The sequence below is a fragment of the Oryza sativa genome, chromosome 8 (genome assembly GCF_034140825.1).
Source record: "Oryza sativa Japonica Group chromosome 8, ASM3414082v1".
Classification (NCBI taxonomy): domain Eukaryota; kingdom Viridiplantae; phylum Streptophyta; class Magnoliopsida; order Poales; family Poaceae; genus Oryza; species Oryza sativa.
In genome coordinates, this window is record NC_089042.1 from 12,023,244 (window position 1) to 12,041,086 (window position 17,843).

General features: G+C 41.7%; 1 protein-coding gene across 1 annotated transcript; it reads right to left on the reverse strand.

The window, feature by feature from the left end:
* Window positions 1-8,160: 8,160 nt before the first annotated feature.
* LOC4345201 (disease resistance protein RGA2) lies at window positions 8,161-17,325 on the reverse strand. The gene is made up of 3 exons (XM_015795636.2): window positions 16,949-17,325; window positions 12,428-14,939; window positions 8,161-8,511 (listed from the first exon to the last, which is right to left on the reverse strand). The coding sequence occupies exons 1-2, from the start codon at window positions 17,246-17,248 to the stop codon at window positions 12,459-12,461; spliced, it is 2,781 nt and encodes a 926-aa protein (XP_015651122.1). The 5' UTR covers window positions 17,249-17,325; the 3' UTR covers window positions 8,161-8,511; window positions 12,428-12,458.
* Window positions 17,326-17,843: the final 518 nt, after the last annotated feature.

Consider the following 17,843-nt stretch of genomic DNA (forward strand, 5'->3'; position numbering starts at 1 on the left):
GTATCTTGGAAACTACTTTGCAATTTTCTTCAAACTGAGTGGCGATGGATTCATGTCAGTCACCAATAATGGCGTAGCATCAAACTTGGAGGACTGGATACTTTTGCGTTCTAGCCTCTTGTAACACTGCAGCATTCAAAAATTCGATTTAGTTGAAATATGCCAACAGACCCCATATGAACACGGTGCTTGCCTTTCACTCTAGTGTAGTGCAGAACTTTCCACTGATGATATTGATCTTTGATGGAGGCTAGTCATTAGTACATTGAGTAAATTTCGACCTAAGTTGAATGAACAACTTATGTTTCAGGGGAAATTACACGCAAACATCTCTTAATTCAGCTTTTTTTTCCCTCCTAAAAGATAGGGAAACAAATGAAACTAACTTAAACTGATTTTTTTACATTTTGGTTCTTTTTGAAAACTTATTTTACAAATGGACCCCTGGAAAAACTTAAACCGGAAATGGTCTTTTTTAGGACGCCAGAATGGCTGGCGCCGTCCCCCAACATGGCGGCGCCAGCAACACTGTTGCTGGTGCCGCGCTCGTGCCACCGTGGCAATAGGGCGTACGTGGATGGTGTGACGTGGTAAAGGAGGGCGCCAGCCACACTGGCGCCGCCCCTTCTATCACGGCGCCAGCCAGGCTGGCGCACTCGTCCTGTGTGGGCCTCACCCATAAAGCCGCGCGAGCCCCACTCCCTTTCTCCTCTCCCACTCAGTTTCGCCCCTCTCCCAGCCCGAGCAGCAGCAGCAGTTCTCTCCCTCTCTCTCCCCCTCACCTCTCCATCTCTAATCCACTCAATTTGAAGCTGTTTTTCGCGGGAATTTTTTGTGGAAATCGAAGAGAAAGGTAGACTCCTCCATCCCCCTATTTTTTTCGTTTTTATTGGTTGAATTTGTAGATCGGAGGGTAACCCTAGAACCCCTTTTTTGCCCAAATTTGTGATTTTTAGAATTTGTTCTTGGGATTGGCTTGTTGTAGTGCTACATGTTTGCAATGTACTCATTGGTGTCATGAATTTTTGAACCATATATGTGGTAATGTTAATTTTTGGATGGTTTAGTTGGATGGATGGATGAAAAATTATGGTTGAGGCATGAAAGTAATTTTAATTTGATGGACTTGATGCTATAGCCTATAGGTTAAACTTTTAACCATTAATTATATGAAGGGGAGAAAATTTTGGTTGCATTATAGAAATTTTGGTTGGGTTGTTTGACGGAGTATTTGTAATATTTTGATGTGTAATGCACTAGTAAACTTGTTGATAGTTGTAGGTGGATTAAATATTTTTTTGGAGTAGTAGCTTTGGGACAATTTAAGTTATGCATTGGTTATAATATGTCGGTTTGGACTACGTTTAGGAAGAAAGATTTAATTTTTGTTGCAAAGTTACATTTGATTTTTTGGTGTAGATGGATAGACTTGTTCGTGTTTACTACGGTGGTAGAGTGGTGGAACCTTATGTTGGTGCACATGTTGAGTTTGAGGATATGTCATTGAAGACCATTTTGTTTCCTACCCACCCAACTCTAGATGAACTAAGGTCACGAGTGAAAGAAGTTCTTGGATGGACCGAGGATAATGTGGAGATTCGTTTTTATGGGAGATACGATGTTGGTCAAGGGCATAAGTATATATTAAATGTGATAGGTCAGTTGGAATGGGAAGTTTACTTTGATTTGGTAAAAGAGTCTCAGTTTAGATCTCTAGAGGTGTTTACATCAAAGTTGGTACGTACCGTAGAAAATTTGGATCTAAACAAATCTCCTTCTTATCATTACGTTGAGAAGAATTTTGTGACATATTCTTCTCGTCGTGAAAGGGGTGCAAGTAAGACTGAGTTGGTACGAGAAGACTTGGAGGAGGAAGGAGAGAAGAAGAGACCTTTGTTTGGAAATGAATTAGGGGAGGCAGGACCATCAAAGAGACATTGCGGTAGTGATGATATGGATGCAGCGAGAAAGATGAAAAGGGAGTTAGTACAAGAGGGGCTTGATCTAAGTGAACATTTGTCGGAGAGTGTGCATTGGTCGTTGTACGGAGGCAACCCTGAATACCCGACGCAAGTAGCAGGCCAATATGTGAATCCAGATGATTACTTTGATGTCGAATTGAGTGGTGGTGCAAATTTAGTTGTTAACAGGTGGTCACGATTCTGTCTCAGTAGAAGTCAATAGAGAGGAGGTTGACGAGGAGGCAAGTGTTGAGCAATATGATGTTGAATTTGCTAAAGACTCTGATGATGACCGTCCATTCCCTCCACTAACTAACAATGACAAGTTAGCATTAGAGAAATGTCGTGCGTTTGAGAAGGTGTTTGGGAGGAAGCCGGACATTCCTGAGTTTAGGGACCTAACACATGCCCATGGTGCAATACTAGATGGCGGCATCAACCTAGATCAATTGCCAGAACCATTCCAGATGGATGGTCTCAGAAAGGGTTTAGAGTTCCCATCCATGGTCGCATTGAAGCTATGACTCCAGGAGTACGCCATCGTGCACCATCGTCCATACCGAGTTGTCAATTCTGCCGCAAATAGGAGGTACACTGTTAAATGTGAAAACCCACGGTGCAAATGGAAGGTCCATGCAACTAAGAGGTCTAGTGGAACGTGGAGGATATCACAGGTTGGTAAGGCACATAGTTGTGCTACTGCCAAAGGTTCAGGGAGCCACCGGCAGCTGACATCCAAGTTCATAGCAAATAGGTTATGCAATGCCATAAAACTACAACCTACACTCTCTGCTTCTACGTTAGCTTTGTATATATTTGAAGTTTTCCAGTATAGGGTTAAGTATGGCAAGGCTTGGAGGGCACGAGAGGAGGCTATGAAGCTCATTTACGGTGAATGGGGTGAAGTGTACGTCCGTTTGCCCACTTTGCTACAAGCCATTAAGCAGAGAAATCCCAGTATGGTCTACCACATCGATACTCATCCTGATAGGATTGTCAACATTGATGGAGTGACCAAGAAAATTTTTATGCGTGCATTCTGGTGCTTTGGTCCTTCCATTGAGGCTTTTAAGCATTGCAGGCCAGTACTAGCTATAGATGCAACCTTCCTAGCTGGGAAATACGGTGGTGCCTTGATGACTGCATTATCAGCTGATGCGGAGGACCAACTTGTACCTTTAGCTTTTGCCTTGGTAGAGAAAGAGAATTCATGAGACTGGTGCTGGTTTATCGATCTTGTCCGACGGGTTGTAGTTGGGCCGCACAGGGAGGTTTGTATTATCTCAGATCGACATGTTGGTATAATGAATACCATGAGGACTCCTGTTCCAGGATTGCCACCGGTTTACCACCGATAGTGCATGAGGCACTTCAGTGCTAATTTCCACAAGGCCGGTGCGGACAAGCATCAGACAAAAGAGCTCCTAAGGATATGTCAGATTGACAAGAAGTGGATATTTGAGAGGGATGTTGAGGCACTAAGACAGCGTATTCCCGAAGGTCCTCGTAAATGGCTTGAAGATGAGTTGTTGGATAAAGATAAGTGGTCTCGTGCATACGATAGAAATGGCCGACGGTGGGGTTACATGACAACCAACATGGCCGAACAATTCAATAGCGTGCTAGTTGGTGTTCGTAAGCTTCCAATGACGGCCATAGTATCATTTACCTTCATGAAGTGCAATGATTACTTTGTGAACAGACATGATGAAGCAGTGAAGCAAGTCCAGTTAAGGGAGCGTTGGTCCACCAAGGTCACTAGTAAGATGAAGATGCAAAAAAGTAAGGCGAACAAACACACTTCAAGGTGTTTCGATAAGCAGAAAAAGACATACGAGGTCACAGAGAGGGGTGGTATAACGCGTGGTGGTGTTAGAATCGGCGCAAGAGTCTTCAAAGTTGAAGGTGAGGGGAACTCATGTTCTTGCCAAAGGCCATTGCTCTACCATATGCCTTGCTCACATCTCATCCACGTGTATCTGATTCATGCAATTGATGAGGAATCTCCCAACCGAATGCCGTATTAGTTCTCTTCAAGAGCCGTTGTGAACACATGGGCAAGTCGCTTTGAGCCATACCTCGACCCCACACAGTGGCCACCGTACAATGGTGAAGAATTTATTGCTGACCCAAATTTGAAGATTAAAACAAGAGGGAAGAGGAGATCGAAGCGATTCAAGAACGAAATGGACTCGGGTCTTGGTGGTTCTAGAAGAAAACCACCTTCATGTGTTCAACTTGATGCTGCGCTGGTGCAAAATAGATGCTCGTTGTGTGACCAGGAGGGTCACAAGAAACCTAAGTGTCCTAAGCGTCCAAAAAAGAAGAAGTCCAAAAAAAATAGAAGTGTTAGGGAGGTAAATATTTTGTTTTCCTACTTAAGTCAATGCATGTTTTATTCTTGTCTATTTAATGTCTATTTATTTATTTTGGATTCTCGCATTCATTTTCTTTCATGTTATGTCATGTTGGTAACTAACGGTGAATTTATTACTTTTTCATGTAAGATGGCCGAGGAGGGACAACCGCCGACTTACCCAGCCTTGGAGGAGTACTACGAGACCCGTCATCGTGGGGCTGCGATCGAGGCAGGGAGGGTATGAATCGGCATTGATTCACTTGTACCTAAGTATCGGTAGCGTGTGTTTGACATTATATTAACTAATTGATTTACAATTGCTAATGCAGGTACTTTAACCGCTCCGAGTTAGAGCTCATGCCCCCCCTAGTGTTCGACGATAGGTACATCCCGTACCTAAAGGCGGCCGGGTTGCTCAGGGTGGCCTTGGTCGTGAGCAGAGGAATGCCAGTGTTCAACGCTCCTGCGTTGACAGCACTTGTGGACAGATGGAGGCCTGAGACACACAGCTTCCACCTCCCCAGTGGTGAGATGACCATCACTCTACAAGATGTGGCTATGATCTTGGCCCTCCCATTACAAGGGCATGCGGTGACGGGTAGGACAGAGAATCCTGGATGGCGTGCACAAGTGGAGCAGCTGTTTGGCATTCCACTCAACATTGAGCAGGGGCATGGGGGCAAGAAGAAGCGGAATGGAATACCCCTGTCTTGGCTGAGCCAGAACTTCTCACATCTTGACGACGACGCTGAGCCATGGCGTGTTGAGTGCTATGCCCGTGCATACATCTTGCACTTGTTGGGAGGGGTTCTGTTTCCTGATGTTGGGGGTGACATTGCTTCGGCCATATAGATTCCTTTGGTCACCAACCTAACTGATCTGGGCCGTTTCAGTTGGGGCTTAGCAGTGTTGGCGTGGACATATAGACAGCTCTGTGAGGCCTGTTGTCGTCAGGCACCATCATCCAACATGAGTGGTTGTGTGCTATTGATTCAGCTGTGGATGTGGTTAAAACTACCGGTTGGAAGGCCTAAGTGGAGGCAAAGCTTCACTCCTTGGCTCTACAATGAGCCAGACATGGAGAAGATAGTGGCCTACTTGTTTGAGAGTACTGCCACTGCACATGCTCACCGGGATGTGGCATACAAGCATTATGTCAATGAGATGGACTGCTTACAGCCTCAACATGTAAGTACTTCCAATATCACTTCTAGTTTGACATTTACTTCTTTAATTGAGATACTAACCAACGACATCTCTTCAACTTTTGCAGATTGAGTGGTTACCATACCACACAAATGAGGCTTCAAGCCTGACCCTGAACTCAATGTGCAATCGAGACTCTGACTACTTCATGTACCAGTGCCCATTGATTTGTTTCTGGGCAGTTGAGTACCACCTTCCGCACCGTGTCATGCGACAGTTCGGGAAGAAACAAGACTGGCCGGTTGAGGACATCTCAACTGGAGTTGAATTACACCAGTAAATATTTCTTATCTTTGTTTGCTTTCATTGTCAATGTTCAACTTTGTACCATTTAACCCTTGTCGATGCTCACTATTCTTTCATCACCTTCCACTTGTCTATGTACGACAGGGTGAGAACAAAGAAGGTGAAAGACTGGGGGCTAGAGTATAACAGATACATTGATGAATGGAGGACAGCCGGAAGGAACGACAGGTACATCGAGACAATACACCAAAATCATGTTTTCTCAGAGTACCTTCGTTGGCTGCATAGGACATATAGACTGTTCCTCCGCCTTACTTGGACGGAAGCCGACATAGAGGATGACCGCGACTCCGATGAGGGGCGGAATCCCTATGATGTCCGGACTAGAGTTGGATATCAAATGGAGCACGCCCCACTTAGAGACATAGTCGTAAGTTTTCTTGCATTTGTCAAAGTTATTTCCATTTGCATCCCAGACCCTAATATATATCTTCTCACGCTTTCAATCGAGAGAGCTCCTCAGGAGTGTGAATGAAATGGGGCATACCCTCCAAGCTCCGAGGGGTGGTAAGGACACGGAGAACACACTCCGCAATGTTTTAGAGGTAAAATTTATTTAGCACTTTGCATTACTTGAGTTATGCCTAACAAACTTCTTTTTTAAGTGAAATGCAGAAAGTTCGTCAAAGGTGCCGAAAACTTGCAGCAAGATTAGGTTGCAGGTCGGTTGCATTGGACGACGTGTACCAACCGCGGAGACTACCACCACCACTACCTCAATCCGCGCGTCCAAGTACCGCTCGACACTCCATCAGGATAGAAGAGCATGAAGAAGTTGGTGGCTCGTCGTCGTCACGCATTCCGCAAGGGAGGGGAAAGGGGAAGGCGTTGGCTCCACCTAGCGACGACGATGATGACGAGGAGGAGGATGAGGACTATGTCGCACCAAACGCTGAGGAGATAGACATGTCGCAGCTTCCCGACGCGCCTCAGAGGACGCAACCCACCCAATACAACTTGCGATCCACTCGGGCAGCGAAAAAGAGGTAAAATGAGCTTACCATTCTCAAATGTTATTTGATTTCCCTCATTTTGTTTTTTAAATGTTTTAAACATTGGATTTTTAAATGTAGGTACACTCCGGGCTCGCAAGCTATTTGGCGCCAACGGAAGAAGTGATTTGTATGAAGTTAATCTATTTGTTGGTAGTATGACATATGTGATGCACTATGTGATATAAAATGTGATGGACTATGTGAGGACTATGTGATGGATTTTTGGCATTGTTTGATGTGTGGAATATGTGATGGACTTTTGGCATTGTTTGATGTGTGGAATATGTGATGCACTATGTGATGGACTTTTGGAGTTGTGATTTGTGCAATTGGAACTTGTTTTAGTCTGTATGAAACTGTGAATTGTAATTTGAATTGCAAACTGTGAATTGGTACATTTGTGCAATATGGATCTTCAATTTGCAGGGAGGCAAAGGGCGGCGCCAGCCACCCTGGCGCCACGGTTGAGGAGCGCGGCGCCAGCCAGTGCCGTGAAGCAGAAGGGTTTCCGGGGGGGAGGAGGAGGGCGGCGCTAGCCACCCTGGCGCCGTGGTCCGTGAGGACGGCGCCAGCCGCGGCCCGGAGGCAAAAGGTCCTCGGGTGGGGGAGGGTGGCGGCGCTAGGATGGCTGGGGGGGGCGCCAGCCGTTGCCCGGAGGCAGAAGAGACTTGGCGAAAATTTGGGGGGGGAGAAAGTTGGTGGGGCCCGCAGAGGAGGGGCGCGCCTGCCATGCTGGCGCCGTGGTATGAGGGGCGGCGCCAGTGTGGCTGGCGCCCCGCTCTGCCGAGTCAGCAAGCCCATGTAGGCCCTGGTGCCACGGTGGCACGGCCGCGGCGCCATTGTGGCTGGCGCCGCCATGTTGGAGGACGGCGCAGCTACTCTGGGCCCTAAAAAAGGACCATTTCCGGTTTAAGTTTTTCCAGGGGTCCATTTGTAAAATAAGTTTTCAAAAAGGACCAAAATATAAAAATTTCAGCTAACTTAAAAGGGATACAACTCTAAATTTGTTAATTGGGAGAGAGAGTTCATTTCAGTTTATCCTGTTTGCCGCTTGCACATCTTATGCCATAGCACTTCGGTTTGTCTGCTTTAATGCTTATTACGCATCTGAAACTACTAACCATGACTTCACCCACAGGGGCACCATGAGTCAGTGGGTACTGGGTAAGGCCAATTGTGTGAGTCGTGCTAACCCATGGTTTGCAGTTTACTGTCGTGGTCAATGACAACAAGTATAGATTTGGTCAATTTGGTTTCAATCCACTTATTTAAATTATGTTTTGCAAAAACATGAGGAAACTATAAATAGTTTTTTTACTCTTTGGTCAGAATATATAGCACAAATCTTCATTGCGGCCTTACAATTATAATCACAAAATAACAATGTATTTATCTGGGTAACATAGAAGGGCAGATGTGTTCCCATGGTATTTAAGACCATTTAATGTTTTAGCCGGTGTGCCTACCGAAATATTACACATCAGGCACAACATTTCCATATATGGTAGTGTGAATAAAATGACAATAAAGTATACGAAAATAATAGTGAATACAACAGCAAAAACCACAACGATACAGCACGAACTAGTAAGCGTCCAAGCTGCCTCCACTGACAGAAGTTAAAACATGCCTTTTTCAGCAGAAACAAGGTCGTCCACATCCCGGTTCCCTCCTCTTCTTTGGTCTGAAATCATATCTTAATATGAATAACAAATGAAATAGTGTCTTGAAATAATGATTTTTTTAGGACAGAGTGAACTTGGAGGAAGTTGTATTTGATGGACGAAAAAACTGTATGATATAAGTTTGGAGTAAATGGAACGCGGAAAACATTAAACAGAGCAGGGGATGAAATGTACTATCTTGTATCAATCATCAGTTACATCAAATGGTTTATAGTATACCTATAAATAAAGGCTCATAGTATAACCAAATACAGAACAAAGATACACCTACTTGCCAAAATCAGCACATAAATTCAAATTTACGTTAATCAAATTATTCATCGGATTATTGCTGTGGATTATTTACTTGATTGTAGGGACAAATTCAATATTTGAAAAATCAACTTAACACAAATGGTTAGAGCAATTGGTCTAGTCAAAGGAGTAGAAGAATTTTTTTTTTGATAAAATGTATTTTTAAATGCGTGAAGCAAATAATCTGTGTCAGTAATATGATGAAGTAGCTAAAAAGGTATTGAGCCAACACTACTTAGATATGTGCTTGGCTAATCCTTGGATTACAATCTGAATCAGATTTTAAAAGTGACGAATAAGACTATTTGATTACTTCTGTTGGCAAGCACTCTTTTTGTGATACTAAGAATTCTTAAAAGCAACTTAAAATTTCAAAGTCACTTCGTATTATAGTGCAAATTTGAGACAAGTGGGGACAAACTGCTTGTTTTAGACTGCACAAAACAACAAATGTAAACAACATAAATGAAGGAAATTAATCAAGGTTGTTTTATTCACTACAGTTTATTAATACAGTAACATATTATTTTAGTTTGTGGTTTCTTCAAAAAAACATATTATTTTAGTTGAGTACCTATTTCACACAAATGCTAAGATGTTTCTTACTGATTTGCTGCAACAACATAAGGTTTTGAAATTAAATATAACTGAAGAACAATTCTCTTCATGGAGAATGACTTGAAAGAGGCCAGATACTTAAAAATGATACTATGTGCCTATGAGAAGTTATCCGGCTTAAAGATTAATTTCCATAAGAGCGAAATGTTTTGTTATGGCAAGGCTAAAGAAAGGGAAGACATATATGAAAGCTTGTTTGGATGCAAAATGGGATCTTATCCATTTAGATATTTGGGCCTCCCAATGCATTACAGAAGATTGGCCAATTAAGATTGGAAGGAACTAGAGGATAGAATCCAAAAGAAACTCAGTAGTTGGAAAGGGAAGTTGCTATCGACCGGAGGAAGATTAATTCTTATTAACTCCGTGTTGAGTAGTTTAGCAATGTATATGCTTTCATTCTTTGAGATCCCTAAAGGTATCCTTAAAAAACTGGACTATTATAGGTCCAGATTCTTTTAGCAATGTGACGAGCATAAAAAGAAATACAGATTAGCCAAATGGAGTGTGCTTTGCAGACCTAAGAGCAGGTACAATAAGTCTAATCAGCAGGCTCCAAAATATTCCAACTCAGACTATTCTTATGTGGAGGAGAGATAACTGGAGAGAGGGAACAGAGCGGGCGCTAGATGTAGCGCCGGGCGATACACAGATACGCATGCATTTGTGGGTCCCGCAACCACCACGCCGATCCCGTGTATCGTTTTGTTTCTGTTGTGCCTCTTCCGATCCGCCCGACGCATTTTGCTCCGCTTCACGCCGCCTCCGCTCACCCCTGTCTCGCCGGAATTTTCTCCCGCGACGTGAAACTCCGCCGTGAAAGCTCCAGTGCGCCCAAAAAGTTAGTAATCCCAGTTCTCAGCGGCAAAGAAAGCGAGAGGAGGATTGAGAAGCGCTTGGTGCGGGCATGCAGCTGGCACCCAAAGCAACAAGCAACTTCTTGATTTGAATTGGCTTGGTCTAATTCTTTTCTTTTCTTCTCCCTTGGTCTGTTGAATGCTTGTCGTCTATGTCTGTTCTACCGATTCTTCGTCTCATCTGTTGCATCTAGTCCGTTCTAATCTCTTCCTATAGCTCCTTTTATTTTCCCTTTTGTTCTTCTCCTTTTTTCATGTATAGATTATGCAGTTGGGCGGCAGTGGGTTGTGATATACTATGTGAATTATCAAGTGTGTTGTTATTCGTTATTTTTTCAGGTAGAGTAGTAGATAACCCATGTTTATTGCATAATACAAATGGCCATATAGGCCACAGAGTTGAGGGCGTTTCTGATCATGCACATGTAAAGTTTATTGTTTGAATAATGAGATCATGTTGATATAATAGCCAACCTATTGTACTAGTTAATTTTGGTATTGGCTATAAAATGACATGGATATTATTGGAGCTAGTAGCTGGCTACACTATTGACCTTGCTCTAAGGAATGCGGGGGCCTAGGGATTCAAAACTTAGAAATCCAAAATAGGTGTATGTTAAGTACATGGTTATTTAAACTAATCAATGAGGATGGACTGTGGCAAAATATGCTTAGGAGGAAGTATCTGGCAAAAAAAAAACCATTATGCAAGTACAAAAACATCCAGGAGATTCTCATTTTTGGGCTAGTCTTATGACAGCTAAAGAATCCTTTCAATCACTTGGTTATTTTAAAACGTGTGATGGCAAACAAGTACGATTTTGGGAGGATTGTTGGATAGGAAGTCAACCTCTTGAGAAAGAATACCCTAATCTGTATAATTTGGTTAGGAATAAGAATGCAGTAGTGGCAGAGGTTTTGGGAAGAACTCCGTTGAAGGTGGCCTTTAGAAGAGCAATAACTGGAAGAAATTTGCAAGATTGGTATAATTTAGTTTCCAAAGCAGTGAATGTCACTATGTCTGATCAAAAGGATCAATTTATTTGGAAAGCAAACAAGGATGAGCTCTTTATGGTTAACTCCATGTACAAGGTGCTTATGTATAATGGAGTGATACCTAGAAAGACTTTGATTTGGAAGCTCAGAATTCCACTGAAATTAAAATATTCTTGTGGTATCTTAAAGAAGGGGTTATTCTAACAAAGGATAACCTAGCTAAGAGAAGATGGAGAGGTAGTCTAAGTTGCTGCTTTTGTAACTCTAAAGAGTCGATGCACCATCTTTTCTTTGACTGTCTCATGGCAAGGTACATTTGGAGTGCATGTTTCTTTACTTTCGGAATTAGCCAACCCCGTAGCATGGCTCATATGTTTGGAAATTGGTTGAATGGTTTTGAACCTAGACTTAAAAGACAAATTTATATGGGCATTGCGGCAATTTTGTGGGCTTTGTGGCTTAGTAGGAATGATGTAGTCTTTAATGGCTCCAATCCTATTTCTTTCATGCAGGTAATCTTCAGGGGGGCTCATTGGGCAAGACTTTGGTCCTTGCTTCTTAAAGAGGACGATGGAGATGCCGTCCAAGTTCATTGTAGAATTTTGGAGTCACGGGTAATGGAGTTTTATGCTACTTATGGCTGGAATTTTAGAAGAAGAATTAAAGCTTAGCTTTCTTGATTCTTATTTTGGGTTTTATCTTTATGTGATGTTGCCCATGTATCGGGATGAGTCTTATGTAAACTTCGTACCTTGTGTTGTCTCCCATATAACTGGATGAGTCTTATGTACTCTTGGAAACTTGTTTGGCTGTATACACCCTCACAAGTGTAGAGGCCGGGTTTAATATAAATCCATTATCTAAAAAAAATAACTCAAGAACAATTGCAAGGATGAAAGAAGCTTCTTACTGAGTGAGCTATATTTTAAACAAACGTTGAGTATGTTTTAAACAAACTCCCCTAAGGGCACTTGAGACAAGTCCGAAGGAGATATACTTTTAGTCATTAGTATTAACAGCTAAGCAGTACGCCAATCAGTTTACAACATTGAGTTGTTATGAATTAGATGAAGTCTTTATTAATGCAATATCCAGCAATTCTTCAATGAAGTGGAATGAGCATGACATAGTTTAGTGAAGCCATACTTACAGCTAGTTTGATAGAGTTTGCCACCAAATCATCAGTTTGCGATGAAACCTGACGGAAGTTTTGGGCATCCTTGGACAACACACTGCTTCAGTTTTTCAGAAAATGACAAGCCCTCTAAGGAACCTAGTGCCTCACAATCATTGATGCTTAACATAGTCAACGCCTTGCAGGAATGTAGTCTTATGGATGTTAAAGCTAAACATTTGGATATTTCAATTTCGCTTAACTCAAGTTCATCCTCCTCATCGGCAGAGTTGAAGTCAATCCTGATACTTTTCAGACAGGGCATACAAACCAAGGACAGCTTCTTCAGGAATGGCATCTCCTCAAATGGTGGAAGGATCTTCACTGCTGCACAATCCTGGAGATGGAGGCTTTCTAAATTGCCAAGTGAGAAACTATCTCCTAATAACCATGATGGAGTAGCACCAGAATAATTGTAGACAAGAAGATGGGAAAGATTTTCATGTGGTTTAAGACCCTCCATCACTTCTTTCTGGACGGTAGTAGTACTTCCGCTTGCACTCCCCCATGTTAGTGAAAGTGTCCTCAGGTGTTTTTTGTCTTTAAGCCTTGCACGAGTTGCATCTCCCTTCTTTTTGACAGTCTCAAGGCCAAGGATACTAAGTGATCCTCTGATTTCATTTATGTTCCCGAGTTGTGAAATCTCAAAGCCATCGGCTTCTTGAACCTGAAATTCTTTCAGTTCTTGTAGAAACTTAAGTTCCCCAACTCTGGATATCTTGGAGTGCAATGATCCTGACCCCGGAACAAACAGATGGCGTAGGTTCACAAGATTACTCATATCCTTTGGCAAATCATTTAGACCACTCCAATGTTGAACATCTAGTACTTGTAGGTGGTAGAGCTTACATATAGCCTCAGGCAAAGATTTGGGCTTATCCGACGTACACCTCAGTTCTAAGTAGCGAAGATGGATTAACTTCTTTATACTGGATAGTAGAATGTCAGAATTGAATGGCATTGCTGTTAACTGGAGCATCCGGACATAACGTACTCGCTCAAGAGTCTTCACAAACTTAGCAGAGTAGTTCTCATCATATACACCTGCAAGAATTAAACACTCCAAGCTTCCCAAGACATTATCCTGGACTGCATCTAACTTCTCTTCAAAGTTATCATTCCGTTCTATGCTTTGCTCATTGTACACCGGCTCAGTCCAGATGCTAAGGTGACAAATGGACGACGGAACTGTTCGAAGATCTGACCCATCAATAATAAGGCATTTGTTAATGGAGACTTCTTGTGCAACATCATGCATTAAATCATGCACAGTATAATACTGTGACACTCCATATTTCTGGAAAAAGCTTCGGTCTACCAAATCATCAAAACAGTCACTTCCTTCATCCTCCAATTTCTTTCTCTCATTCATGACAAATCCCAGAGCAATCCATGTACATATCAACTGTCCTTTGTCAAAATTGTAACCCTTTGGAAACATAGCACAGTAACTGAAGAGTAGCTGAAGACGATAGGGAAGCTGATTGTAACTGAGCTTTAGTGCAGGTATAATGTCATCAATACTTTCTTGTAACTTCCATTCATTGCTATCTAGAATTCTTGTCCAGTAATCCTCATTAATATTTCTTCTCAAAAGTGTACCAACACTTTTTGCTGCCAATGGATTGCCATTCAGTCTGGTGGCTATTTTCTTAGCAATATTCTGTAGCTTCCTTTGGCCTTGATAGTTTTCATCACCAAATATGCATCTTTTGAAGAATAACCAGAAGTCATCTTTTTTCATACCATCCAAGTCAATGTGTGCTTCTGTGTTGCTAGTTATCCTAGCCACCGATAACTTCCGAGTAGTTACCAAGAGTACGTTACCCTTAGCCTGTGCGGATCTAAGTGGGGCCAATAACTTGTCCCAACGACCCTCACTCTCTTCCCACATGTCATCCAGAACAAGCAGAAATCTTTTGGTCAAATATTTGTTGATACCACGCTGAAGCACAGTGAGATTCTTGGCGCTTTTGAACTCACATTCAGGTATTTGTTCCAGAATCCCTTGTGTAAGCTTAACTTCATCAAAGTTAGCAGATACGTAGATCCAGAGCATGATGTCAAATTTATCTTTTACTTCTGGGTCATGGTACACCAATCGAGCAAGTGTTGTCTTCCCAACACCACCAGCACCAACTATTGGAACAACTAAAAGTTCTTGATCACTCGATGCAGCACTATTAATTAGTTCTATAATATCTTTCATTTCTTCCCTTGGGAACACCTTATTTCTAGGATTTTCAGTGAAGTTATCCACAGTCTCACGTTTGTCTGTACTTGCATCTTGAGCAGCTTGTTTAATTGCATCAAGTTTATCTAGCAAGAGAGCCTTGTGAACATCATCACAAATGCTATGCAAATATCCCACAGTATCTCTAATCTGTTTTATGTCTGTTCTATTGTACTTCGGCTTTGATTGCCCAGCTTGAGTAAGGGGTAAATTCATTTTGGATAATGGATTGCTGCTCTTCTGGTTCTTCTTTACCTACACAACATAAATGGAAAATGGTGGCTAGGATGTCAAAGGATATAGATGAAATCACTATACCATATAATGGAATGGGGGTCACAATGGGTGAAATTCAGATCAAGATTTTACAGACTACAGAAGCATTAATACAGTCGAAATCGAAAATAGAACTGTGCTAGCACTTATGAGAGGATGGTTGATAAAGCGTGCAAGGATTAACTGTAGGACGCTTAAACTGGAACAGTAAGGGGCTTTTTCCCATGCTGAAGTCAACCGATTGGGAGATCCATAAGCCTACAATAGACCACCTTACTAACCGGATCTAAAATGCACATAGAACAGCTTATTATTTAGCTGTGGCATGATAATCCTAAAACAACTGCCACATGTGACCATGCTCACTGACAAAGTGCCATCCAGGAGTTCTAGCACGCAGATACACATTGCTGACTGCCATCATGAGGCAACCCTTTGGTCAGGTGACTACCTACAACCTCTTTATTTTCGGTTATTTTCTGGTTTCTTTTTTGGTAAAGGTTTGAGTGCCCATGTCCTGTCTTTTTATTCTTATACGTACATCTGTACATAAAATTTATCACATTTTTTATAATTAAACGTATGAATCTCAATAAACTAAATTGCCAAGGCTATATATATTAGTTTGGTTAAAAATTGCATCCGAAGTCTTGCAATATATGTCAATTCGATATACTTGAAATTCCCATTTCATTATGTTTATATATTGAACAAATCAAGAGTTAGTATTTGCTACATTTACAATTTTTACCACTAACTTAACATGTTAAAGTTTTTATATTTATTTATTTATTTTCCTGCACAAGCATATCATCCTCTTGGTTCACAGTCCAACTAGATTTCACCTTCCGCTACAAAATTAGATCTCAAGTGAACACTATGAAGTCTAAGATTTCTTTTTTATTAACAATACAGTTTATAAAAAAATTTCTCTTACAAACAAGTGACTTAATTCTGATTTTTGTCGAGTTTGAATATTTGGCCACCTGAGTATAGTGTGATTTAAATTTCAACATTTGGTTAATATAATCGCACGTTGTAGTCATAGAAGTGCCTTGTTATTTTTACATATTTTTTGTGGAACCATATGTGCTGGATGGCATGATCATTTTCTTGTTTATATTGAATTGGACTCCACATCTCACTTATTTTTTTATGCATAGTTTTGTTTCATTCTGTTTGGACATGGTCTGGACTCTACAATAGGAGTTGAATGGGACTTAAGTACTGATTGCGAGTCCATATGCAGGAATATCTACTATATGGGAATTGCAGTCCTTATTTCCTCCGATAATTAAGGGGCGTAGCCCTCAAGAGAGCCTCCGATTACTATGTAAACAAAGTTTTGCAATATGAAGCATAAGCATATTTTGAGACACTTTGACAATTTGATGGCTCATGGCCCACATGTAGAGATGTCAAAAAAGCTTCACTGGAAAGCTAATCACTCGGCTTTGCCCTAGGATCAGGTGTCTAATAAGTTAGTAATAGTTAATTAAGACTCATAGTACTCCTTTCACAATCAACCCCCACCAACCCAGATGTTAACATCTTCTAATTTATCTAGCTACTTAGCTTTTACTCTCTGTTTTTTTTTACAACAGGTAATGACTATTACCCGGCTTTTGGGAGAAAGCCAGAAGACAGAACAGATCTTTTACATTTTATAAAACTATAAAAAATGGTATTTTATTGGAGTTACGGTTGCCCCAATTTTTTTTTTGTTTTAGCCAAGCTTAAACTCAACCAAGCTTTCCTGCTGCAACTATTCGTTCCTAAAAACTGCTAGTCTGTGACACGAACATTTAGTCTGGCAACCTTAACAGATTTTTTTAAAAAAAAATTTGCGAGGACAACCTTAGAGTTTTAGCTAAACGCTCCCAAAAAAAAATTTAGTCTGCAAATGAAAAAAAAAAGAGATGAAATTTCGAGTGCTGAAAGAAGAAACTGAATCGCCCAAATTGCAACAGTAGTGACAGTGTAGATACCTTTTTCTTGACGTCGTAGTACTCGAGCTCGTCGAGGTGCCTGGCCAAATCGGTGGCTAGCCGCTGAACCAGGTCGATCTGCGGAAGTAGCTGGTCGTTCCCAATCCTGACCCCTGCGGCGGCACCGGCGGGCACGGCGCCGAGGACGAGCGTGGCTCGCCGCAGCGCATCCCTGAGGGAGCTGGCCTCCGCGTCCAGGCCCTCCGAGCCCAGCAGCTTCTTGATGGCATAGTCGCTCAGCCGGTCCAGGAGCTTGTTGATCAGCCATGTCGCCGCCGCAGAAGCAAGAGCGATATCCATCGCCGACGATTCACCAAGGAGAAGGAGGGGAGAAGGGGCAGCAGGCCTGGGCAATGATAACGCGTCGCCAACCTTCCGGCAATCCGGCGTGCTGGAGTTGGACTAATTATGGGTATTGTCGGCAGGACCAAATCCTAAATTTAATTCCAAGATGATACAGAGTGAAATCAGGAAGCAGCCTAAATTCGGTATATTATTTCATACAGCTGGAAAAGCAAAAAGTTCAACATGTCAGGTTTTATTGGATAATATCCTTTTTCGATTCTTCGACAAAAGAAAAGAGCGTACCCAAGTTACAGGTTAGACTAAGTATATTAGACATAACAAGCGAGTTATTTTACGAGAGCATTTTAGTTGGCATTTTTTTAAGTTTAGATAGAGTTAAAACTATTTAGTTGGGCTTTAGAGGTAGAGTTGAAGCTATACATCTACCAAACAGATAATAAAACAGCCACTTATCTTAATTGTCTGTGTTAGTCGTATTTTATTTGTACATTATTTTAATATTATTTTTTATAATGTTACATTTTTTGTTAAAGATTGTGTATTACCTAGTCTATGTGGGAAAATATTTTATATTTTAGAGGCATATAGT

Bases quoted from the DNA above. Each gene is read 5' to 3' on its own strand.
- LOC4345201 (XM_015795636.2), bottom strand. From the start codon at position 17,248: ATGGATATCGCTCTTGCTTCTGCGGCGGCGACATGGCTGATCAACAAG. The intron at 14,940-16,948 runs GTATCTACACTG...TATGTTGTGTAG, and splicing joins ACTACGACGTCAAGAAAAAG to GTAAAGAAGAACCAGAAGAG.